The sequence below is a fragment of the Chiloscyllium punctatum genome, chromosome 21, assembly GCF_047496795.1.
Source record: "Chiloscyllium punctatum isolate Juve2018m chromosome 21, sChiPun1.3, whole genome shotgun sequence".
NCBI classification, from domain to species: domain Eukaryota; kingdom Metazoa; phylum Chordata; class Chondrichthyes; order Orectolobiformes; family Hemiscylliidae; genus Chiloscyllium; species Chiloscyllium punctatum.
This window is the reverse complement of record NC_092759.1, coordinates 15978066-16002978: the sequence shown is the minus strand read 5'-3', so window position 1 is coordinate 16002978 and position 24913 is coordinate 15978066. Positions and strand designations below refer to the sequence as shown.

General features: G+C 49.2%; 1 protein-coding gene across 4 annotated transcripts; it reads left to right on the top strand.

The window, feature by feature from the left end:
• Positions 1 to 442: 442 nt before the first annotated feature.
• cops6 (COP9 signalosome subunit 6) lies at positions 443 to 24497 on the top strand. Of its 4 annotated transcripts, none has more exons than XM_072591585.1 (10): positions 443 to 465; positions 4476 to 4601; positions 8561 to 8692; positions 9222 to 9310; positions 10538 to 10600; positions 14213 to 14260; positions 17213 to 17327; positions 18988 to 19080; positions 19730 to 19830; positions 23932 to 24497. In XM_072591585.1, the coding sequence occupies exons 1-10, from the start codon at positions 459 to 461 to the stop codon at positions 24070 to 24072; spliced, it is 915 nt and encodes a 304-aa protein (XP_072447686.1). In that variant the 5' UTR covers positions 443 to 458; the 3' UTR covers positions 24073 to 24497. The 4 variants fall into 4 exon arrangements, with proteins under 4 accessions (XP_072447686.1, XP_072447685.1, XP_072447688.1 ...); XM_072591584.1 differs by lacking the exon at positions 443 to 465 and adding an exon at positions 656 to 791; XM_072591586.1 differs by lacking the exon at positions 443 to 465 and adding an exon at positions 3976 to 4111.
• The last annotated feature ends 416 nt before the right edge of the window (positions 24498 to 24913 follow it).

Sequence of the window (24913 nt, the reverse complement as noted above, 5' to 3'; positions counted from 1 at the left end):
AGTTTAATAGATGAATGCTTTACAAAACCGCAGCATGCAGGGCAACAGCCCAAGTACTGGGATCAGAATAGATGGATATTTGATGACTGGCTGTACATGATGAGCGAAGGACCTCTCTCAGAGCTGTTATTATTGTACCACCTGGATATCTGCCATTCCTTCAGTGTTGCTGGGTCAAAATCCTGGAATTCCCTCCCTCCTGAAGAAGCGTTACACCTGAAACTTTGGCTTATACGCCTGGTTTGCTGTGTTCTTCCAGCCTCCTGCTTGTCTACCTTGGATTACAGCATCTCCAGTCATTTTTTTTGTCCCTCCCTTTTGGCACTGCCCCTACACCACAAAGCGGATCAAGAAGGCAGCTCACCACTGCCTTCTCAATGGGAAATTAGGGATGGAACAATCAATGATGGCCCAGCCAATGACACCCGGATCCCATGAGATAATAAAAATGATCCCGTATGGTCGGTAAGGAATATCTCCGTTGTGAATGTGCTACCCTGTCAGTCTGAGCAATTCCCCTTCCCTAGATTTGACAAGGCATTATATTCAGCAACAAACCCTTCCTTTACCAAGATGGCCACACCACAGGCGCTGCTAATGGTTTCGGGGTGTAACTCTTTACCAACATGGTAACACGTCCGCCGCGGGCTGTCCTTTACAAAGGTGGCCGCCATGCCGCGTTCCGATTGGTCGCCTTCGCTCCGTGACGTCACCGACCACGACTGCGCAGGTGCCGCGCTCCGTGGGGGGCAGCAAGATGGCGGCGAACGGGATGGAGGTGGAGCCGGCGGGTGAGCGAGTGAAGCGGCGGGTCCGAGTGTCGACGCCGCTCGGGGACTCTGGTAGGAGGGTGGAGGTGGTGGAGCGGACGGACGAGGAGGAGCTCTAGCCCTGGACCGTTGCCATGGCGCCAGGCTGGAAATCACCGCCTGAAGTCCGCAGCCTCCGCCCCCCGTCTATTAGGTTACTGCAGCCCCATAGCCCCCCCCTTCCCCAGCCCCATAGCCCCCCCCTTCCCCAGACCCATAGCCCCCCCCCTTCCCCAGACCCATAGCCCCCCCCTTCCCCAGACCCATAGCCCCCCCTCTTCCCCAGACCCATAGCCCCCCCTCTTCCCCAGACCCATAGCCCCCCCCTTCCCCAGACCCATAGCCCCCCCCTTCCCCAGACACATAGCCCCCCCCTTCCCCAGACACATAGCCCCCCCCTTCCCCAGACACATAGCCCCCCCCTTCCCCAGACACATAGCCCCCCCCTTCCCCAGACACAACCCCCCCCTTCCCCAGACCCACATAGCCCCCCTTCCCCAGACACATAGCCCCCCCCTTCCCCAGACACATAGCCCCCCCCTTCCCCAGACACATAGCCCCCCCCTTCCCCAGACACATAGCCCCCCCCCTTCCCCAGACCCATAGCCCCCCCCCTTCCCCAGACCCATAGCCCCCCCCTTCCCCAGACCCATAGCCCCCCCTTCCCCAGACCCATAGCCCCCCCTTCCCCAGACCCATAGCACCCCCCTTCCCCAGACCCATAGCACCCCCCTTCCCCAGACCCATAGCACCCCCCTTCCCCAGACCCATAGCTCCCCCCTTCCCCAGACCCATAGCTCCCCCCTTCCCCAGACCCATAGCTCCCCCCTTCCCCAGACCCATAGCTCCCCCCTTCCCCAGACCCATAGCTCCCCCCTTCCCCAGACCCATAGCTCCCCCCTTCCCCAGACCCATAGCCCCCCCTTCCCCAGGCCCCCTAGCCCCCCCTTCCCCAGACCCCCTAGCCCCCCTTCCCCAGACCCCCTAGCCCCCCTTCCCCAGACCCCCTAGCCCCCCTTCCCCAGACCCCCTAGCCCCCCTTCCCCAGACCCCCTAGCCCCCCTTCCCCAGACCCCCTAGCCCCCCTTCCCCAGACCCCCTAGCCCCCCTTCCCCAGACCCCCTAGCCCCCCTTCCCCAGACCCACATAGCCCCCCTTCCCCAGACCCACATAGCCCCCCTTCCCCAGACCCACATAGCCCCCCTTCCCCAGACCCACATAGCCCCCCTTCCCCAGACCCACATAGCCCCCCTTCCCCAGACCCACATAGCCCCCCTTCCCCAGACCCACATAGCCCCCCTTCCCCAGACCCACATAGCCCCCCTTCCCCAGACCCACATAGCCCCCCTTCCCCAGACCCACATAGCCCCCCTTCCCCAGACCCACATAGCCCCCCTTCCCCAGACCCACATAGCCCCCCTTCCCCAGACCCACATAGCCCCCCTTCCCCAGACCCACATAGCCCCCCTTCCCCAGACCCACATAGCCCCCCTTCCCCAGACCCACATAGCCCCCCTTCCCCAGACCCACATAGCCCCCCTTCCCCAGACCCACATAGCCCCCCTTCCCCAGACCCACATAGCCCCCCTTCCCCAGACCCACATAGCCCCCCTTCCCCAGACCCACATAGCCCCCCTTCCCCAGACCCACATAGCCCCCCTTCCCCAGACCCACATAGCCCCCCTTCCCCAGACCCACATAGCCCCCCTTCCCCAGACCCACATAGCCCCCCTTCCCCAGACCCACATAGCCCCCCTTCCCCAGACCCACATAGCCCCCCTTCCCCAGACCCACATAGCCCCCCTTCCCCAGACCCACATAGCCCCCCTTCCCCAGACCCACATAGCCCCCCTTCCCCAGACCCACATAGCCCCCCTTCCCCAGACCCACATAGCCCCCCTTCCCCAGACCCACATAGCCCCCCTTCCCCAGACCCACATAGCCCCCCTTCCCCAGACCCACATAGCCCCCCTTCCCCAGACCCACATAGCCCCCCTTCCCCAGACCCACATAGCCCCCCTTCCCCAGACCCACATAGCCCCCCTTCCCCAGACCCACATAGCCCCCCTTCCCCAGACCCACATAGCCCCCCTTCCCCAGACCCACATAGCCCCCCTTCCCCAGACCCACATAGCCCCCCTTCCCCAGACCCACATAGCCCCCCTTCCCCAGACCCACATAGCCCCCCTTCCCCAGACCCACATAGCCCCCCTTCCCCAGACCCACATAGCCCCCCTTCCCCAGACCCACATAGCCCCCCTTCCCCAGACCCACATAGCCCCCCTTCCCCAGACCCACATAGCCCCCCTTCCCCAGACCCACATAGCCCCCCTTCCCCAGACCCACATAGCCCCCCTTCCCCAGACCCACATAGCCCCCCTTCCCCAGACCCACATAGCCCCCCTTCCCCAGACCCACATAGCCCCCCTTCCCCAGACCCACATAGCCCCCCTTCCCCAGACCCACATAGCCCCCCTTCCCCAGACCCACATAGCCCCCCTTCCCCAGACCCACATAGCCCCCCTTCCCCAGACCCACATAGCCCCCCTTCCCCAGACCCACATAGCCCCCCTTCCCCAGACCCACATAGCCCCCCTTCCCCAGACCCACATAGCCCCCCTTCCCCAGACCCACATAGCCCCCCTTCCCCAGACCCACATAGCCCCCCTTCCCCAGACCCACATAGCCCCCCCTTCCCCAGACCCACATAGCCCCCCTTCCCCAGACCCACATAGCCCCCCTTCCCCAGACCCACATAGCCCCCCTTCCCCAGACCCACATAGCCTCCCCTTCACCCCCATAGCCCATTCCTCAGACCCATAGCCCCCCTTCACCCACATCGCCCCTTCCCCAGACCCATAGCCCCTTCCCCAGACCCATAGCCTCCCCTTCACCCCCCAGCCCCTTCCCCAGACCCATAGCCCCTTCCCCAGACTCATAGCCTCCCCTCACCCCCCATAGCCCTTTCCCCAGACCCGTAGCTTCCCCTCACCCGCATAGCCTCCCCTCACCCCCATAGCCCCTTTCCCAGACCCATAATCCCTGTTCACCCCTATCACCCCCCACCGCCCCATAGACCCCCCCACCCATCCCCCTTTCTCCCTTCCCCCTACTCCACCCTTCCTTTCTGTTTCTCCTTTCTGCTTTACCCCTCTCTCCTTCCCCCACTTCTCCTTCCCCCTGATGCCCCTTGCTCCTCCGCTTAGCAGCCCATCTTCCCAACTCTTACTCCGCTCATTCTTGTCATCAGCGACTGACCCCTATCCCTGTTGTGATCCTGGGTAAAGAAGATATTGCAACAGGTACCTGTAGACAGGAAATTTTGAAGCCATCACTTGCCTTCACAGTGACCTCCTGGTTTATCCATATAGGCCAAGTATTGTCAGCCTCTTTCGGTGTTAAATAGATGCACAAGCCTCCCTGGTCGGCTCCATATTCTCTGCAGGATACTTGGGGCTCATCATTGTGCCATGACCTCCAGCTGCCTCTGACACTCAGTGCCAGATTTTGTTTGAGTGCATCGCTGCGGAGCACTTTGGAAATATATTACAGTCTATCAGTGATACTCTTTGGTGATGTCATTTCAGTGTTTGTGGAAAATGCTTGTGTGTTTACAGAAGAATGGTAGTCCAAAACTCTTCTGTGTGTTGTGTTCTCTTATTATAGCAACGCCGAGTGTGATGGCATCTGGAGTGACGGGGAGTGTCTCTGTCGCATTGCACCCGTTAGTTATTCTCAACATCTCTGACCATTGGATCCGGATGCGTTCTCAAGAGGGGAGACCTGTGCAAGGTATGTGCGTGCAGAAAAGTCTAGCAGAGTGATGCACTCAGTCATGGTTAACGGAACTGCGAGGGCCTTTCTGTGGTATACTGAGTATATGGCAACAGTTAAAGGGATCAGGAGGGTGCTCAAGGTTTGAAGTAATGGCTAAAGATATAGTTAGGGCCTGTGATAGCCCCACAGTGTACAGAAATGGTGAAACAGTCAGGCAGGATCTGTGCACCATGCATGGGGTTTGTAACAGTAAAGGATTAGACAGGCTACTTAAGTCAGCATTAGACCATCATGTCTACATGAAATACTGTACAGAGACCAGCTATTAAGCTCCCTACATCACAGTCAGTGTTTACCTTCCACTTGAACCACCACCCCACTTGCCACATATAACCCAATCAACAAAGCTTTATCTTCTTTTTCCCTTCTGTATTTATCCAGGTTCCATTCAATGCGTTTCAACTGTTCAGTGCGGTAGTGAGCTCTCCATTCCAACCCCAAATAGAACATTACAGCGCAGTACAGACCCTTCGGCCCTCGATGTTGCGCTGACCTGTGGAACCAATCTGAAGCCCATCTAACCTACACTATTCCATTCTCATCCATATGCCTACCAATGATCATTTAAATGCCCTTAAAGTTGGCGCGTCAACTACTGTTGCAGGCCGTGCGTTCCACGTCTCAACCTTTTTCACTCTAACGAAAACAGCCTCGAGTCCCTCAGCCTTTCCTTGTAATACCTTCCCTCCATACCAGGTAACATCCTAGTAAATTTCCTCTGAACCCTTTCCAAAGCTTCCACATCCTTCCTCTAATGCGGTGACCAGAACCGTATACAGTACTCCAAATATGTCCGCACCAGAGATTTGTACAGGTGCAGCATGATCTCATGGTTCCAAAACTCAGTCCCTCTACCAATACAAGCTAATACACCATTTGCCTTCTTAACAACCCCATCAACCTGGGTGGCAACTTTCAAGGATCTATGTACCTGGACACTGAGATTCCTCTGCTCATCCACACTACCAAGAATCTTACCATTAGCCCAGTACTGTGCATTCCTGTTACTTCCAAAGTGAATCACTCGCACTTTTCCGCATTAAACTCCATTTGCCACCTCTCAGCTCAGCTCTGCAGCTTATGTTCTTCTGTAACCTACAATGTCTTTTGTCACTATCCACAACTCTACCAACCTTAGTGTCATCCACAAATTTACTAACCTATCCTTCTATGCCCTCATCCAGGTCATTTATATAAATGAGAAACAACAGCGGACCCTAAACAGATCCTTTCGGTACACCACTGGTAACTGAACTCCAGGGTGAATATTTCCGATCAACCACATTTCAGCTAGCCAATTTCTAATCTAAATCGCCGTCAATCCCAATCCTCTGTATTTTTGTGCAATATCCTATGTGGGGAACCTTATCAAATGCCTTACTGAAATCCATATACACCACATCAACCACGTTATCCTCAAAAACCTGTTTGGTTACCTTCTTAAGGAACTCAATAAGGTTTGTGAGGCATGACTTACCGTTCACAAAATCGTGTTGACGATCCCTAATCAACTTATTCCTCTCTGGATGATGATGAATCCTACCTCTTGCAACCCTTTCCAACACTGTACCCACAACTGATGCAAGGCTCACAGGTCTATAATTTCCAGGGTTGTCTCTACTCCCCTTATTGAAGAAGGGAACGACATTTGCTATCCTCCAGTCTTCTGACACTATTCCCATAGACAATGGCAACATAAAGACCAAAGCCAAAGGCTCAGCAATCTCCTCCTTGGCTTCCCAGAGAATCCTAGGATAATTCCCATCCAGCCCAGGGGAGTTATCTATTTTTATACTTTTCAGAATTGCTAACACCACCTCCTTAAGCACCTCAATCCTATCTAGACTACTAGCATGTATCTCAGTATTCTCCTTGACAACATTGCCTTTTTCCCATGTGAATACTGACGAAATGTATTCATTTAGCACTTCCCCTATCTCCACTGACTCCACACACAACTTCCCACTACTACGCTTGATTGGCCCTAATGTCACTCGAGTCATTCTTCTATTCCTGATATAGCTATAGAAAGCCTTAAGGTTTCCCTTGATCCTATCCACCAAAGACTTCTCATGTCCCTTCCTGGCTCCTCTTAGCTCCGTCTTTTGGTTTTGCCTGACTAACTTGTAACCCTTCTGAGAAATTTCTCCTCCGTTCCCTATCTGATTTTTCATTGACTGACATATGTTTGTAATTTCTTGAATTCTCGTTTCATCTGCAAATGTCAAATCTACCTTAACAATACCTTTCATAATCTTGTAGGCCTCTGTCAAATCATCTCTCAGTTTATACACAAGAGAAATTGCCCAACAAATCTGATGTTTCCTGATGGTTATAACGCCAAAGTTTGCATCGTAGCCTGATTAAAATTTTTTGACTTCATTTCCAGTTTCTCCACTTTTTAAAAAAAATATAATGTGGAGGCCAGAACTGTGCTTTGACCAAAGTCTATGAAGTTTAATATTACTTTTGCTTTTCAATTAGATTGTTTGAGAGAGCCATAGCTAGGGTGGATAGTCAAAGGCTTTTTCCCAGGGTGGAAAGGTCAACTAGAAGAGGGCACACATTCAAGGAGAGAGGGAAAGGTTTACAGGACAAGTGCAGGGAAAAGTTTTCACAGAGAGTTGTGGGTACTTGGAACACATTGCCAGTGGAGGTGGTGAACCAGGCAGGTTAGCAATGTTTAAGGTGTATCTTGATAGACATGAACAGGAGACCGACAGGGATAGAAACCATGTGGGTCTAAAAACGAATTAGGAATTGGCACAGGTGTGGTGGGCCGAAGGGCCTGTTCCTGTGCTTGTATTGTAGGAGGAATGAATTGGAGTGCTTTGCTTGCTATACATGACTTTTAAAAAGGTACGAGCCATTCAGCCAGAAAGAAGACAAAATATAGGAAAACATGAATAAAATTGCAGAATAGGTGCACAACAGCTGAATAATTTTCAATATGGATATGGGAAGTCTTTCCATTTTGCAGGAAAACATAAAAGGGCAGTGTACAGCGTGAAAAATAAGAGACTAATTGGGTTAGAAGATTAGAGGGATCTGGGGTTATAGTAGGAATTCTGGTGCGTGTAACTCACCTCCTGACTCTCCAAAGCCTGCGCACCATCTATAAAGAAGTAGTGACAGAATATCCACACCTTTCTTGGATGCGTGGAATTCCCAAGAAGCTCAACACCATCTGAGAGAAAGCAGCCTACTTGATTGACACCCAATTCGCCATCCATTCCCTCCATTGCTGACGCTCAGTAGCAGCAGTGTGTATCACCTACACAAGATGCACCATAGAAATTCACCAAAGCACCTTAGACAGCACCTTCCAAGCTCTCAATTGCTACCATCTAGAAGGACAGAGCAGCAGATAAGTAGGTGCCACCACCCTTGCCATTCTCCTCTAAGCCGCCTACTATCCTGACTGGCAAATATATCACCATTCCTTTACTGGGTCAAGATCCTGGAACTCTCTCCCTAATGGTATTGTGCATGTACCGACACTAAGTGGAATGCAGCGGTTCAAGAAAGCAGTTCACCCACTACCTTCACAAGGGCAATTTGGAACAGGTAATAAATGCTCACCTCCTAGTGATACCCACATCACTTAAACCAATAAGGAAAGGAAATTGATGCGGGGCAGAGCACCCCTGCAGTTCTTTCACACCAACCTTAGACAGGTGAGAGGGGCAAGGTTTAATGTACCTGGGTTGGGACTTGAATTCAGAAATGAGGGCGCACTTCCAGTTGTACCATAGGGAAGACAAGTGCTGTATGATGGCTCCTGCTCCTTATACGGTCATGGCGTCTTCTCTACTTGTTGACTCCCCATATTGATGCGGTTGGCCCTGTGTTGCTTGCTGTTTAAATAGTTGGGTTTTCTTGCCTGTTGAATCAGTTGGTGTTTCTGTTTGCAGTGATTGGTGCCTTGATTGGAAAGCAGGAGGGCAGAAACATCGAGGTGATGAACTCTTTCGAGCTGCTGTCTCACACAGTAGAGGAAAAGATTGTCATCGACAAGGAGTATTACTACACCAAAGAGGAGCAGTGTGAGTAATAATCTCACCTCCATGTATCAGACAGCTCCTCAGAATGTGGGTGCTGTGTTGGCCCTCCACGCTGCTGCCATACAGGGGTGATTACTGGTGGTCTGAATGGCGTGTTCTCTACCACTGAGTGGCATTCCACCCTATCATGCTACATCCTTCCATTCCTTGAGTCATTGAGATGACAATTTATTCAGACCACAAGCTGATACCAGCCCTCAAGACACAATTACCCTTCTCCTTGCCATGGCGCACCAACCTCCCGCTTTGTGCTGTGCTCCCCACTACCACCCATCAAACCACTATCCCTTCCAGAGGCCCGTGACATAATCTATTGACCAACATGCGTGGTTATCTAATAACCTGTTTCATAGCGTTACCAGTGGATTAAAGAAAAACCTCTTCAGTTTGCTTCTTGCATCCTTTCCAAGGGTTGAGTCATTCCCAAATGGAGCAACTTGCTAAGAAGCACTTTGTCCCATCCCTGTAATCTTTCAGTCTGATTTTTCTCTCTATCTTTCTCTGCCTCTAGTTAAGCAGGTCTTTAAAGACATGGAGTTCCTGGGCTGGTACACCACGGGGGGTCCTCCAGACGAGTCTGATATCCATGTTCACAAACAGGTCAGTGTACAGCTTGCATAATCTGACACCACAGCACTGCACTTGTACTAGCTGACTCCTGCCCAGCATGAGATCTCCCTGCCTCATACTGTTTCTGAAAACTTCACCTGAAATTTGTCTGCCTGTTTGACCAACCTCTGTGTCTTTTTGAAGACATATCCTCCTCACAGTTCACAACTCTTTCAAGTTTTGTATTGTTTGCAGTTTTTGAGATTGTGCCCTGCACGCCCAAGGTCGAGATTGTGACTATATATCATGGTAAAGCAGCCATCCTCCAGTCCAAAAACACCCATGAAACACTACTGCCTGTTTACCGTCGTTCAGCCAATTCTGTATCCATGTTACTCTCTGTCCCTCCTTTCGTTTTGTCATTTGTACATAAGTATAAATTAAAACAAAGAATTGTGGATGCTGGAGATCTGAAAACAAAAACAGAAATTGCTGGTGAAACTTAGCCGGGTGGCAGCATCTGTGGAGAGAGAACATTTCAAGTCCAGTGAAGCATTGCACATCGATGAGAATAATTCTGTTAAGATAGTATAAATGCAATTTGAAAAGACATCTGAAATTTTCGCACTTTGGATTTATGAGCAGCATCTGTGAAGCGAAAAACAGAGTCCCTCGAAGGATCACGGGATTCAAAATGTCAACTTTCTTTTCTCTTCGCAGATGCTCCTCATAAGTCTGATGTAAGACACTTTCAGGTGTCTTTTCAAATTCCATTTATACCACTTCAGTATTATCCTCATCGACTTTGATTCATCAGAAAACTCCAGCAATTTATTTAACTATGATTTGTCATTTAAAATTCCATTAAATAATGCTGTGGGATCTTGAGCATCAATCCGAGAAGGCAGATGGGCCCTCTCTTTTACATCTCATCCAAAGACACTGCAATACTCCATCAGTATTGCATTTTCTCAGCCCAGGTTATGGATTTGCCTTTGATTGCATATGAATCCAGGACATAAAGGTGTGCATTTTGCCAGGGGCTGGAGCCCTGGTTTTGCATGGGACAGTTTGACAGACTCCTTGTCTGGACACTGCACCGTGAGTTCTCTGATCTCCTGGACCACCGGTGCTTTTCTCTCCAGGCACTGACACTCTTATCCCGTTGTGTCACAATACAGCAAATGTGTGAAGGAGCCGCTACCTCCAGTAGGGCTTTTCCGGTGCAGAACTGAGGAACTTTTCCACTGATCCTGGCTTTTCTTCTGGCATCTGCAGGTGTGTGAGATTATTGAAAGCCCACTCTTCCTCAAGTTGAACCCCATGACAAAGCACACAGACGTAAGTAATATGTGTTAAATAATTTTATATGTAAAACCCCACTCTGTCTGTCATTAAATCCTGATGTTAAGTGTTATAATGCCCCCCTTTAGGCCCCGATCCTAATCTCCAGTAATACTGCCCCTCGTGACATTCTGATAATGTTCTGTCGCATGGTTCCAGTTTCATCCCAATCCCTGTGCTCTGTGGCACTACCCCGTCAGATCCTGCTCCGGTATTTTGGAACACTGCACCTTGTTAGATCCTGATCTTCATGTTTTCTGACACCGATCACCGTTCGATCCTGATGCTGATGTTCTGTGAAGTCATTTGCCATTCGATTCCAGTCTCGGTGTTCTGTGCCACTGCACACCCCCCGCCACCCCAACAATCAGCATTCCCTTAAATTGTTCTTTTATTCTGCACGCTGGGGTCAGCACAAACAGGCGCTGCACACCGGCCACCAGAGTGGCTGCACACGGCTTAAAAGAAACGTTGCCCGACACCTTCTATGCTCTCAGTTAGATCCTGGTGTTCTGTGTAACTGCCACTCTCCTGCCACCTATTGGATCCTAGCCCCAATGCCCTGTGACACTCTCTCTCATTAGGTCGCGATGCCATTGCCACAATCCTTGCTAAGTCACGCTTGTCCTTCTGAAATCCCAATTGCTGTGTAGTGTGCTGCTGCTCCCTATTAAATCATGCCACCCTGTTGTTCTGCCTTTGTTAACTCGCTGTCCCTCCACAAGTCCTGATGCTGTTACAGTGGTGCTTGTCAAATCCCACCCCGTCCCAAATACCTTTGCCCTCATTGAGCCCCGGCATCTCATTCCGTCTCACTGGTGTTGCTCATTTTCCTCCACCTTTCGTGGTCGCCCTACGTCCTGAAACTTGCTCCTCCCTCTGTTTGCTGTGGCTTCTCCCTCTTGCTGCAAGCCATCTCCCCGGTTGTCACTCAACCTGTCCCTGATCTGTCCCCCGCCATCGGCGTGGTGACCAGCTTTGCCTTCCTAATTTTCAAACCTAGTGACCAAATCCACTCGTGACGCAGAGTGGAAGTTTTAAAAGCCGGTGGCTGCTAAAATGTTGTGCTGACTTAATCTCCGGACAAATGTTTTTGATTTGATTGTCTGCAACAACTGAAGTTACAGCCAGGTGCCTTCAGACAAACGCCAGGGCCTGTGCTTTTGACAAGTGTGTGCTTTATGCATGGCCTTTAGGAGGCCCCAGTCTCTGTTTTTGTCGATACTCCAGGAGCTGTGGTTGTTTCAGGGAGACAGTTCCTCTGGTGATGGAAGGGGAAATGGAGAAATACAAGGCATTCTGTGTAAATGGGCTGTAGACTGGCACTTGCTGGCTTTTCCGATTCGAAAGATTGGTTGCCTTTGATGTTATTGTTACTGAGATTCCCCTCCTGCCCCCTTGACCTCACGCCCATTAAACTATGACACAGTCGCTCAGGGTTTAGCACTGCTGCCTCAAGGCGCCAGGGATGGTTTGATTCCACCCTCAAGTGACCGTGAGGAGTTTGCATATTCTCCCCATGTCTGTGTGGCTTTCCTCTGGGTGCTCCAGTTTCCTCCCACAGTCCAAGATATGCAGGTTCGGATAGATTAGCCATGCTGAATCGCTCTGCGGTGTCCAGCAATGTGCAGGCTGGGAAGGGGGCATAGCCATGGGAAATGCAGGGGTGGGGTGGGTATGGGTGGCTTCCTATTTGGAGGGTCAGTGTAAACTCAATGGGCCGGATGGCCTGCTTTCACATTGTCGGGATCCTTCGATTTTATTGATCACATGTTGATCCCTCTTGGCCATCACATTGCTGACATTGTGAACCAGTCCCCCTCCTCAGGAACCTGTAAGAGAATGTTGGATCTGTGGAATTTTCCTGTCGAGGCTGGATCATTTCAGGCTGAGATGGACAGATTTTGAATCAGTAAGGGAATCGAGGGTTACGGGGAAGAGGCAGGAAAGGGGAGTTGAGGGTTACCAGAGCTGTCCATGGTTTCATTGAATGGCATGGAAGACCCAACGAGCTGAACGGCCCATTTTGTCTCATGGTCTTAGTGGGCCCGTCATGTTTGCGCTGGCTCCCGAAATGAACACTTGTCCGAGTGCCATTCCCACGGCTTGTAATCCTGTGCATGCTTCTTTTTCAGGTGCCCACTTTTCATGTCATGGGTGCCCACTTGGAGCTGTTTTGAATCTAGTCCATTCAACATGGTGTTAGTCCTCTGTGGCAGGCCCACTTTGTGACAAGATAAGACTTTTTGGCTGCAGAAGGATTCTACAGTAGTCACTCCTAATATAGGTGTTGACCATAAGCGTATGCAACAGGTGGATGGTTGAGGCCCAAGTTACGTAGGGTTTCTTCTCCCCCACGCATTTATCCAAAACTCTGCCACCCATATTCTAACCCACATCTGGTCCCAGTCACCCCCACCCCTGTATCCACTGATCAACCTGAAAATTAAACGTTCTAAATCCCTCCATGACCCCTTCTGGATCTGTGACCTCCTCCAGCCTTGCAATCCTTCAAACACTTTGATAAGGGCCCATGGTGGGCGGCACAGCGGTTAGCACTGCTGCCTCACAGCGCCAGAGACCCGAGTTCAATTCCCGCCTCAGGCGACTGACTGTGTGGAGTTTGCACATTCTCCCAGTGTCTGTGTGGGTTTCCTCCAGGTGCTCCGGTTTCCTCCCACAGTCCAAAAATGTGCAGGTTAGGTGAATTGGCCATGCTAAATTGCCCGTAGTGTTAGGTGCAGGGTAAATGTAGGGGAATGGGTGTGGGTGGGTTGCGCTTCGACGGGTTGGTGTGGACTTGTTGGGCCGAAGGGCCTGTTTCCACACTGTAAGTAATCTAATCTGAAAAGAGTGGAGTGAAAGTCTGCCCCAGCAACGGGACCGAACAGTCCTGAAAATTCACCCATATCTTTCAGCTCGCTTTAAATACTGAGGAGCTGATTGACAGGGCAGCAGAGAAGAAAGCAAATTTATTCCAAACAAGCCATCCACGTTTAGCTTTCTAAGTATAAATGAACGTCAGCACAGATGCTATGGATTACGGCTGTTGACTGCGCTAAAAATCCAGGTGTTTGCAATTGGAATGGAGCCCTTGTTAATATTTTAAACGTGAAATTTGCCTGAAGTAAAACTATAGGAGTTTCACCTCCGACATGTTTGAGTGCTGCCCACGAGGTACCATCATGGAGGGAGGAGCAAGCCAGTTAGTTTAGGGTCCCAGCACGGAATCAGAGGACGGGTGGTGGAGGATCAGAAATCGGCAGTGGTTAGATTGGGCTGAGCTGGAGTTTTAAAAGCCGCCGACCTGAGGGCGGATTGGAAACCTGAAGGTGGTGAGGGGGTTCTGGAAAAAGCAGTTTGAAGTGGGAGAAGTTTGACTCCAGTGGGATGGACCTTGAACACAGGAGGCCACTGCCTTTGAAAATGCAGCAGGTAATTAGAGGAAAACATAAAAGCAACCAGATTGGAAAATTGAAAGCATGTTCCTGTTCTGAAGGCACCACAGCTTGATCCTACCATGTAGCACTTAATTGGAAAAGTCTTGGCTTCAGAAAAAAGAACACGCGTAATAAATGTTTACCGCCTGACTGTGTTCTTGTCTTACAGCTTCCAGTGAGTGTTTATGAGTCAGTCATCGATATCATCGCTGGAGAGGTATGGAATTAATCAACTTCAGTTCTGTCCTGTCAGTCTGTATCATTCATGATGTGCAGTCCCCCTCTGTATCAGTTAGTGTATCTATCCTGCACCAAGAACAGTTCCCATCAGTTTGCATCAGTCTGTATATATATCCTGCACCATTTACAGTTCCCCTCAGTTTGTGTATGCATCATGTACAGTTCCCTTCAATTTGAATCAGTCTGTGTACATATCCTGCACAATGTACAGTCCCCTTCGGTTTATGTCAGTCTGTGTATATATTCTGCGTCATCTACAGCTCCCCTCGGTTTATGTCAGTCTGTGTGTCTATCCTGCATCATGTACAGTTCCTCTCGGGTTTATGTTGCTCTATGTATATACCCTGTGCCATGTACAGTTGTTTCTGTCGTATTCGGTGCAATGTGCAGTCCCCCCTGTGTAGGTGTTGGAGGTCTGGAGAAGGTGGGGGTGAGCCACAGCGTAGATCTTGGACGTAGATCCATCTACACTGCTGCTAAGGCAGGAATTTCCAGGCTATGGACCCAGTGACACTACAGGAATAGCAATATAGTCCATGCCAGGGTGGTGTATGGATTGATATATCCTGTAGAATGTCTTTGCACATCCTACACTGGATGCTATCCTGCTGTTTCTGAGCGTGTGTCACGTACAGTCCCAGCCTGTTGCTATCAGTATGCGTGCATTTACTGCAATGTCATCTTGATATTTTCCTCTGGCTAAGGTTGTGCATGTCTTTAACCTAAATTAGTCACATTTTATTTCATCTTCATAATCATTTCAGCCTTATTTATATTCCTTTTCTTTCTTTCTTTTTGTTTTAACTGCCAGGAAAGCTTTTTCTAGTCAATTCATATATTATTGAGACTTGCAGACCTGTGCCACACCATTCATATAAAAAGCAGAGATACAGCACTTTCTGTTTAATCGCTTACCCTTCAGATAGTCAACTCCCAAGCAATCCGCGTTATATTTTCACTCTTCACTGTAACCAGGGCATTCTTACCACAGAAGGGAAGACCTTTTGGTACATAATGCTGACTCGTAGCTAGTGAAATCAACTAAGAATTCCATGTCGTACGCTTTCGCCAGAGCCCCATATCAATCTTCAAACTAATCTCGCTGTCCCACTGTCTCACTGTCCAAGAGTAATCCCCACTACTCAATCTCAAACTAGTCCCGCTGCCCTGTTGTCATCGCGTAGCTCCATATCAATCCTAAACTAATTCCACTGTCCCATTCTCTCGCCATAGCCTTGTATCAATCCCAAACTAATCCCACTGCCCCGCACTCTTACCATAGCATCATATCAACCCTAAATGAATCCCACTGCCTTGTTTACTCCCAATCACATTGTATCAAATCCCAACTATTCCCAGTAGCCCTGTATGTTCCTCTGTTTCCAATATTTGCCTCATTTTTGTGTTGCAGGATGTGATGGTCTCTGCCTCCATTGTTCCCTGTGGCAAACTTTTCCAGCTTCAGCAATCCAATGAAATTTCACCCAACTTTGACACTTTCTTAGTGACAATTTCTAACCGTTAATCTGATTGACCAAATAGCCATTGTCTCCCCGTCAACAGCTTGCGTTCTTGCTGCCTCCAATCTGTGTATAACCATTGACCCTTTTAGCATCACCAGTATCTCCTCGTAATAGTCGTTTCTCATTCCTGCTAACGTTCTGATGAATCTGCCTAGTCTGTTCCACCTCTGTGGCTTTTAATGTCTTGGAAGAGTGAGGTATTCAAACCTCCATACACTGCACTAGCTGTGAAATAACCAATATTGCAAGTGAATTCATCATTATTTGTTTGCTCTTGCACACAGTACACTTATTTATACACCCTAGATTGTGTTGCTGATTCTTCCCCGCTCTCTCATTTCTGAAAGATTGTGTTTCTGAACCCCTGATCCTTTCTATTCATTCACCCTTGCCAGTAAATTTTCCTTGTGTGAACGACAAATGGTTGCCTCAGATCTTTTCGCATTATCGAGGGTGCAGCTCCATTTTTCCCACCAGCCTGTTAGTCTTTTGCTGTTTTCCAAATCCTTTGCAGGCAAGTCTGAAGACGATGGTCACCGTTCTCATGTTCTAAGTTGTGCGATAATAGAAATGGGTGCATCCTGGGATGTTAGCATTTCCTGGCACTTTCCCCAGGCTGAGTCATCTTCTGGCCCCATGTCCAGGCAGTGCCACTACCTCTCCACCTCCTGTCTCACCAGTCACTGACTATCGGGCGTGAGAGCTCGGGCAATCCAAAATGGCTCCTTGTTTCAACATGACAGATTTGGGGTCATTCTCCACTGTTGACCTTGGCTGCTCCGTTGCAGTGAACTCTAGAGGCTCTCAGTCCCAGGGATGTGGGACTCTGCCTTTCTGCTCAGCAGCCAGCTGGAGGATTGGCACAACAGCAGACACTAATCCCTTCCCAAACCCACCCTGACCAGGGGTGGCAAGTTCCTCCACCCCCTCTTCCCATCACCTTTTTTTTTGTGCTCACGGCTGACCAGGCCAGCGATCATTGCCCACCCCTAATTGCTCTGGAGCTTGGCTTATCTGCCCTCCCCCCCCCCCCCCCCCCCCCCACTATTTTTGCCAGGTCTGTGCCTTGTTCACCGACTCCGACTAGGATACGGCTCCACAGGAAGGCTGGCTGACCGACAGATCGTTCTGAATGTGCAAGTCCTCATGAGAGTCAGCAAGCCATTCTGCCTAAAGAGGCCTCGCAGAGGAGGGCTGTTCTGTCTCGTCCGCTCACGTGCAGCAGGCAGCCCTACTGAGCTGATGAGTGGGTTCCTACCGATCCTGATCAGGGAGGAAGCTGTGCATTTTCCAAGTGGCACACTGGCTGCAGAGCCCCAGTCCAAGTTTCCATGGAGAGTGTGTGAGTGTTTCCCTGTCTGACAGAGTTCACCGCACTGATTGCTTTCTTTCTGTCCTTTGTCCAGGCCACAGTGCTGTTCGCTGAACTGACCTACACCTTGGCCACAGAGGAGGCCGAGCGCATCGGAGTTGATCACGTGGCTCGCATGACAGCGACTGGCACAGGGGAGAATTCCACAGGCAAGGACTTTCGCCAGCGCTGTGTAAATCTGCTGTGCTGAGCTGGGCTGGGCTGGGCTGGGGGAGGGCAACAAGGATGGTTAGAGATAACGCCTTATCCTTGTCACAGCTGCCCGGAGACTGGGGTAAACCACAGTCTCATCGAACAGGAGCAAACTGTCAGTTATAGAATGTAACCGAACTCACTGTTCCAGGCCACATGATGCCCTTTTGCCAACTGAACAGTTCCTTGTCAGCAAGAGCGAGCCACTCATGGAGATCAAAACAAATTTGTTTTACATCCGTTCAGTTTTCTTTGGCTGTCTCTTGCTGGTTTTAGTGTGGAGTAATTGATTGTTCTCTGCCTGGTGCACAGTCAGTCAATGATACTCCACAGACCTTTAGGGCAGAGAAGTCCAATGATTCACCAGCTCTCCACCACCCCCCCCCCCTCCACCCCCCCCCCCCCCCCCGGCCCCCAAGTGAAGAAGCTCCTCATCTCTGTCCAAATTGGCCTGCCCTTTACACTGAGACTGGGTTCTCTGGTTCTGGACCACTGACCCAGCTAGGGGGAAACATCCTTCCTGCCTCTGCCTTGGTGGTTACTGTAGGAACCTTGTCAGTTTCAATAAAATCACTTCCCATTCTTGTCAACACTAGAAAATGCAGGCCCAGTTTCCACAATCTGTCCTCCTGGCACAGTCCATCTATCTCAGGAACTGGTTTGGTGGACATACATTGCACTCCATCTTTATCAAATATGCATTTCCCTGTGGAAAGAGGCCAATACGTCAGTAATGCAGGCTTGGTCTCAAACTATGCTCTATATGATTGCAATAAGACATAGTTACTCCTGCACAAGGACATTCAAGTTCCTTTGTTGTTCAACACAACCCAGGCTGTCACCATTAAATAAATATTCTTCCCTATTGCTGCTTTGCACTGACACCCAGCTGATATTTGAGATATTAATTGAGATGGAGTGGTATGGTGGCTCAGTGGTGAGCATGGCTGCCTCACAGCGTCAGGACCCGGTTGCAAATCCACCCTCAAGCGACTGTCTGTGTGGAGTTTGCACATTCTCCCAGTGTCTGTGTGAGTTTTCTCCCACAGTCCAAAAATGTGCAGGTTAGGGTGGATTGGCCGTGCTAAATTGTCCCATAGTGTCCAGGGATGTGCAGGCTAGGTGGGTTAGCCATGGGAAATGCAGAATCCTGAGGATAGGGTGCGATGCTCTTTGGATTGTTGGTGTGGACCTGATGGGCAGAATAGCTTGCTTCCACACTGTAGGGATTCTGTGATTTTATAAAGACATCAAGGGGTAAGAAAGAAGTTGGAAACATAGAGAGACAGACAGATGAACTACCACCGGTTGTCTAATCTGAGGTTACGCCTCAGGTGAGGGGGAAGAGGTTGAGTCGGTGACCAGAACCCATGTTGTTGGCAGCACTCTGCTTTATAAACTGGCCATCCAGCCAACTGAGCTAGCCAACTCTCTATCACTAAGCTTTTGGTAAGTGACTCCTGTCTATGAAGGTGATTCAGTATTGTTTGTCTGATAATGTCCCTGTAAAATGATGGCAGTGTGACCCAGCAACTCCTCCACCACAAGAGCCCTGGAACTTACTGCCTACTTCTCCCAAGCAATTAGCAGCTGACTTCCCTTCTGATCCTGTTACAGTGGCTGAACATCTCATTGCACAACACAGCGCCATTAAGATGCTGCACAGTCGGGTCCGTGTCATCCTGGAATACGTCAAAGCTGTAGAGTCAGGTAGGAAAGCCCACTGCACCACCTTCCAGCAGTCAGTGGCTGGGCGGTAGTGTGGGGAGTGTAAGGAACCAATGTGACTCCTGGAGGGGGGGTGTGTGTGTCTGTGTGTCTGTGTCGCATTGGTAGTGGGAGTATGTCCTTTTGGTCTTCTCAGTTTTTTTATCCATTCAATGTGGGCATCATTGGCTAGACCGGGATTTATTGCCCACCGCTAAATGCCCAGAGGGCCATTAACGCATTGTGCCTCTGGAATCACGTGTAGGTCAGGTCAGGTAAGGTTTTCTTCTCTAAAGGACATTAGTGACTCAGATGAGTTTATATGATAGTTGGTGGTTACACAGCTGCCCTTATGCTAGCTTTTTGAGCTCAGTTTCACCATCTCCCAAACCCAAGTCTCCAGAATATTAGCTGGTGATTCTGGGTTGCTAGTCCAGGACATTACCACTATGCCACCATCTCCCCTATGGCTGGTGCAGATAGGGTTTTGAGATAGGTGTAAGGGACATGGAGAGGAGGTATACTGTTTTGTGAGGAGCTGGATAAGTGGGGGGGGGGGCGGCAGTCAGGCTGGAGTACATATCAGTCTCAGCTCAGGATAGGATGCATCGAGCTGCTTGTTTTGCGATGTTCCATTTGTGTTCTTACACAGGGGAAGTGCCGTTTAACCATGAGATCCTGCGTGAAGCCTACGCCTTGTGTCACCGACTGCCGGTCCTCAGCACCGACAAGTTTAAGACCGACTTCTATGATGTAAGTCAGAGCTGGTTGCTTATTTGGGTAATGAAGCTGTTTCCTGTTTGAGCTTAACTTATGCAAAGCAAAACCCTTGAGGGGAACAGAACTCATACAGCACGGAAACAGACCGTTCAGTTTAACCAGTCCATGCCGGCCATAATCCCAAACTAAACCAGCTCCACCTGCCTGTGCTTGAGCTATATCCCTCCAAGCATTTCTTATTCATGTACGTATGTCAATGACTTTTAAACATTGTAACTGTACCTGCATCCTCTGGAAGTTCATTCCACACACTGTGTAAAAGAAAGAAATAAAATTGTCCCTCATGTCATTTTTAAGTCTTTCTCCTTTCACCTTACAAATGTGCTGCCTACACTTGAAAGCCCCCACCCTAGGGAAAAGACACCTGCCATTCCCCTTATTTATTACCTCTCATGATTTTATAAAGCTCTATAAGGTCACCCCTCAACCTACTACAATCCAGTGGAAAGGTCCCAGCCTCACCTTATAACTCAAACTTTCCATACCCAGCGACATCCTGATAAATCTTTTCTGAACTCTCTCCAGCTTAATAATATCCTTCATAATTCCTCGTCTATATTTTTACTTCATTGTTTTTTCTCTGCCACTTTAGCTCCTGATATCCTTATCCAGTGAAAAAGTCTTATCCACGCCATACTTTTTATAAAGGAAGAGCTTTCTACCTTCCATCCTGAATAGACTGGCTCTGGTTTTATGGTCATGCACCTTTTACCCTAAACTCCCCACCATCAGCAGGAGGAGTTCTTCTCTATATTCCCTCGATTCTTTTCAAAATCTTGAATCCTCAAGCAAATCTCCCTGACCTTGTACATAGCTACAAAGACAAAATGTTGTGTCTTCTCATTACCTAATTGCGGAAGCCCCAGTTACATTCCGCACCACATGCCAAGGCCAGTATATTCTTTCTAAGTTGTGGTCATAGTGTGAGGAATGTTTATAGTATTTTTTTTCTTATTTGGAAACTTGGGACCTAAAGTAGAGGTAAGTGGAGTTTGTTTTTCAGTTTGTGAATGTGACTTTGTTTTTTGAGGGTCAGAATTGTTTTTTTTAAAGCAATGGGTCGAAATAGCATTGCCAAGACATGTTGTGACTCAAGTTCAGGGAATGTAACTGGTGAGACAGTTGCCTGGTTGAGCTTTTACATTCCAGGGAAAGAGGGGCCAGGGGTAGGCATGGTTCAGAAGAATACATCTGTGCCAGCAAATGTACTCTTGAGAAGCTTCAAAATACCCTACGGTGGCACAGTGGTTAGCACTGCTGCCTTTCAGCGCTAGAGACCCGGGTTCAATTCCCGCCTCAGGCGACTCTGTGTGGAGTTTGCACATTCTCCCCGTGTCTGCGTGGGTTTCCTCCGGGTGCTCCAGTTTCCTCCCACAATCTAAAAATGTGCAGGTTAGGTGGATTGGCCATGCTAAATTACTCGTAGTGTTAGGTCAATGGGTAAATGTAGGGGAATGAGTCTGGTTGGGTTGCGCTTCGCCGGATTGGTGTGGACTTGTTGGGCCGAAGGGCCTGTTTCCTCACTGTAAGTAACCTAATCAATGGCTTGAGGTTTCTTAGAGCTTAATGAGAAAAGTCAGTGAATTAGCTTGGTTCTATTTGTCACTGGACTGGATAGTAAAGGAGGGAACAACTTGCTAATGTGCAGATATTTGCAAAAAGGAAATGCTTGTATCCTTGTCTGTTTGACTACCTACCGACTCTAACTAAAGAATTTTTATTTTGGGTTCCTACTTTTCCATAGTTAGTTTAAACATTATGGTGTTATGATTGCTGTTCCCTGAATGTTCCCCCACCTAGATTTGGTGAGCTTGATTCTTCAAAACTAAATTAGCAGCGCCTTATACCCTTTTGGAGTCAGAAACATACCAACAAGAAAACACATTAAAACAAGAAAATGTTATCGATGACTATCCTTTATGTCATCACTGTTCCAGTTTTTGAGTTATTTAATTTTTATTAATTGAAATCTCCCGTTATCACTACTCTGTAGCTTTTGTGTCTTTGCAATTTCTCTGAGTGTTCTCTTGTACATCTTCTCATCTTTTGTCATGCTTTCATGTGGTGAGGATGTTGCTGGCTCAGCCAGTATTGTTACCCATCCCTTGAACTGAGTAGCATGTTCAGCAATTTTCAGAGGGCACTTAATCACCTACATAGCTGTGGATTGGGAGTTACATGTAGACCAGACCAGGTAAGGACAGCAGATTCCCTTCCCTAAAGACCTTTCATAAAGCAGGCGAGTTCGGAATATTGCGAGCAGCTTTGGGCCCCGTATCTAAGAGGGCATGCTGACCTTGGAGGGGGTGTCCAGAGGAGGTTTACAAGCATGATCCCAGGGATGAAGGGCTTATTACACAAGGAGCAATTGAAGACTCTAGGTCTCGATGGCATTCAAAGAGATGAGGGATTGGAGATTTCATTGACGTTTACAGAGTACTTAGAGGCCTGGATAGCATGGAGGTGGAGAAACTATTTCTACTGGCAGGAGAGACAAGGACGCGAGAGCAAAGCCTTGGAGTGAAGGGACTGTCCTTTAGAACTCCATGAGAAGAAATTTCTTCAGCCAGAGGCTGGTGAGTGTCACTGATGGCGAAGGCTGTGGAACTCAAGTCATTTAGTGTCTTTAAGATAGTGCTGAAAATGTGTTGCTGGAAAAGCGCAGCAGGTCAGGCAGCATCCAAGGAGCAGGAGAATCGGTGTTTCGGGCATGAGCCCTTCTTCAGGAATGAGGAAAGTTTGCCGGGCAGGCTCAGATAAAAGGTAGGGAGGAGGGACTTGGGGGAGGGGCCTGAGGGAAACCTATCGCATTTCCAACGCCCCTCCTCCCTACTTTTTATCTGAGCCTGCCTGGCACACTCTCATTCCTGAAGAAGGGCTCATGCCCGAAACGCCGATTCTCCTGCTCCTTGGATGCTGACTGATCTGCTGTGCTTTTCCAGGAACACATTTTCAGCTCTGATCTGCAGTCCTCACTTTCTTTAAGATAGTGACATGTTCTTAACGAGTAAGGAAATTAAGGGTTAAAGGGAGAAGGCAGGAGAATGGAGTTGAGAAACGTATCAAGCTTGATTGACTGGCGGAGCAGACTCGAGCCGATTGGCCTAACATTCTGCAAAATTTTATGGTTTTATGTACAATAATTGACCATGCTTTCATGGTCACGGTTACTGGAGCCAGTTTTCCAGTTCCAGGTTTACAAACTGAATTTAAATTCCTCAAATTACCCTGGTGGGATTTGAACCCCAGACCTCTGAATGACTTGTCTAGTCATATCACCGCCTCAATCTGGCCAGCAGTGTAATGGCACCGCTAATGCTTCCTATCTTTAATCAAATAGAATCTGTCCTTGTTCCTTTGAGGACATCTTGTTTCTCTCTAGCTCGCTGTGTCTGTCTGTCTGTCTGGCGCTCTCTACAGTACTGTGGTATGCTACTTAATCGCTGTTCCTTTCTTGACATTACTATCTTGCTGTTTTATCCAAGAACCTTCAGCTGGTCCAATTCAATTTCTCAGCCAGGTCTCAGTTGTTGCCACATTGTCATTCTCCCATGTGGTTATTTATGCCCACAGCTCACCAACCTTGCCCACTGAGATTTGTGTTGTTGGCATGTCTGCACAGTAAACTGAAATTAGTATGTTATGGACAAAGTGCTAACTGTGTTTGTGATCATTCCAGAGTTCTGTATAACTGTAATGGAACTTCTTCCCCCTTACATTGAATTTCAATTCCTCTGGTTCGCAAAGGCAAGAATTACAGATGACTTTTTGATTGCTGCACGGATGTTTTGATTATGTCTGCTCACTACAGACATGGAGAAGTGTGTGGTGGAGGGAGGTTCAGTCGAAGTATTCAGAAGGGAATTAAGAGTTATCTTAAAAGGAGGAGTGTGTGGGATCGCAGGGAGCAGGTGGGAGAATCAGTGAGCCAGTGCAGATATGATGGGCGGAGTGGGCTCCTCCAGCATCTCAGTGATCTTCTGATTCTGTGTAGTTTGCCCAGCCAGATGGCTGAGGTCTGGCTCTGTGGCAATGTGATGTTCTCACTGCTGTCTGTATCTCCCTGTCTCTTAGCAATGCAATGACGTGGGCCTGATGGCTTACCTCGGCACCATCACCAAGACCTGCAACACCATGAACCAGTTTGTGAACAAGTTCAACATCCTGTACGATCGGCAGGGCATCGGCCGACGTATGCGAGGCCTCTTCTTCTGACCAAGGGTCTGAGCGGACTGCACCCTCTGGGTGTAAGCACACGGTGAGAGTTCACAGCTCAAGCGGGGCACCTCTTCACTGCAGCGGGCGGCGACCTGAAGTGTATCGGTGATTCTTCCTCCTCCCTTCCCCCTTCCCACCCAACGCCGACTCTCAGGCCCTCCCCATACCCTCCTTCCCTTTCCTTTGCTGAGAGATGTTCGGGCCAGCCTTGTGAAGTGGGGCATCTTGTCACCCTGTTCATTGACGGCTGCCGTCTCACTGAGTTTGTTGCTTCAGCGACAAAGTGACTGGCTGGTTGGGAATTCGAATTCACACACTGTGGCTGTGTTGTGTCACGTGTTTCCTGCTGGCAAGCAGATGTGAGGTTGTCCGTTGTGCAGCTAAAACCATGTGTGTTAGAAATAAAGTTGAAAGGAACTCAATCGTTGTCGCTCTTCTGAAACTGGTCTGGAGTCTTCCATACCGGCAGATGGGAATCGTTTTTGTGTAATGCCTCTCTATGCCATTGTCTCTATTTCATCTCTACCATTTCACCCCATTCACTGCCCCCTTCGTTTCTTCCGTTCTGTAACCCATGCCTCACCCGACCTGCCCTGAGCTCTTGCCCGTTCCTGTGCTTCCTCCAGGCTTAATTATTCGGTTGCACTCCTAGCTGCCCTCCCACCTTCCAACCTCGCAAAACTTGGGTTTCTTCAAATCTGTTAGCACCAAACTCTAACCCACAGTATGTTCCATTCACTCATCGTGCCTGTCCTTACTGTCTCCTTTGAATTCCAATTGAGCACTATATCAATTTTTAAAGTTTCTACATCTGCAACCTCATCCAACTGTGTAACTC

Excerpts from the sequence above, each read along its gene's own strand:
- cops6 (XM_072591584.1), top strand. The coding sequence starts at position 758 with ATGGCGGCGAACGGGATGGAGGTGGAGCCGGCGG. Across the intron at positions 792-4,475 it reads GATGGAGGTGGAGCCGGCGG|CAACGCCGAGTGTGATGGCA; the intron begins GTGAGCGAGTGA and ends CTCTTATTATAG. Across the intron at positions 10,601-14,212 it reads CCATGACAAAGCACACAGAC|CTTCCAGTGAGTGTTTATGA; the intron begins GTAAGTAATATG and ends CTTGTCTTACAG.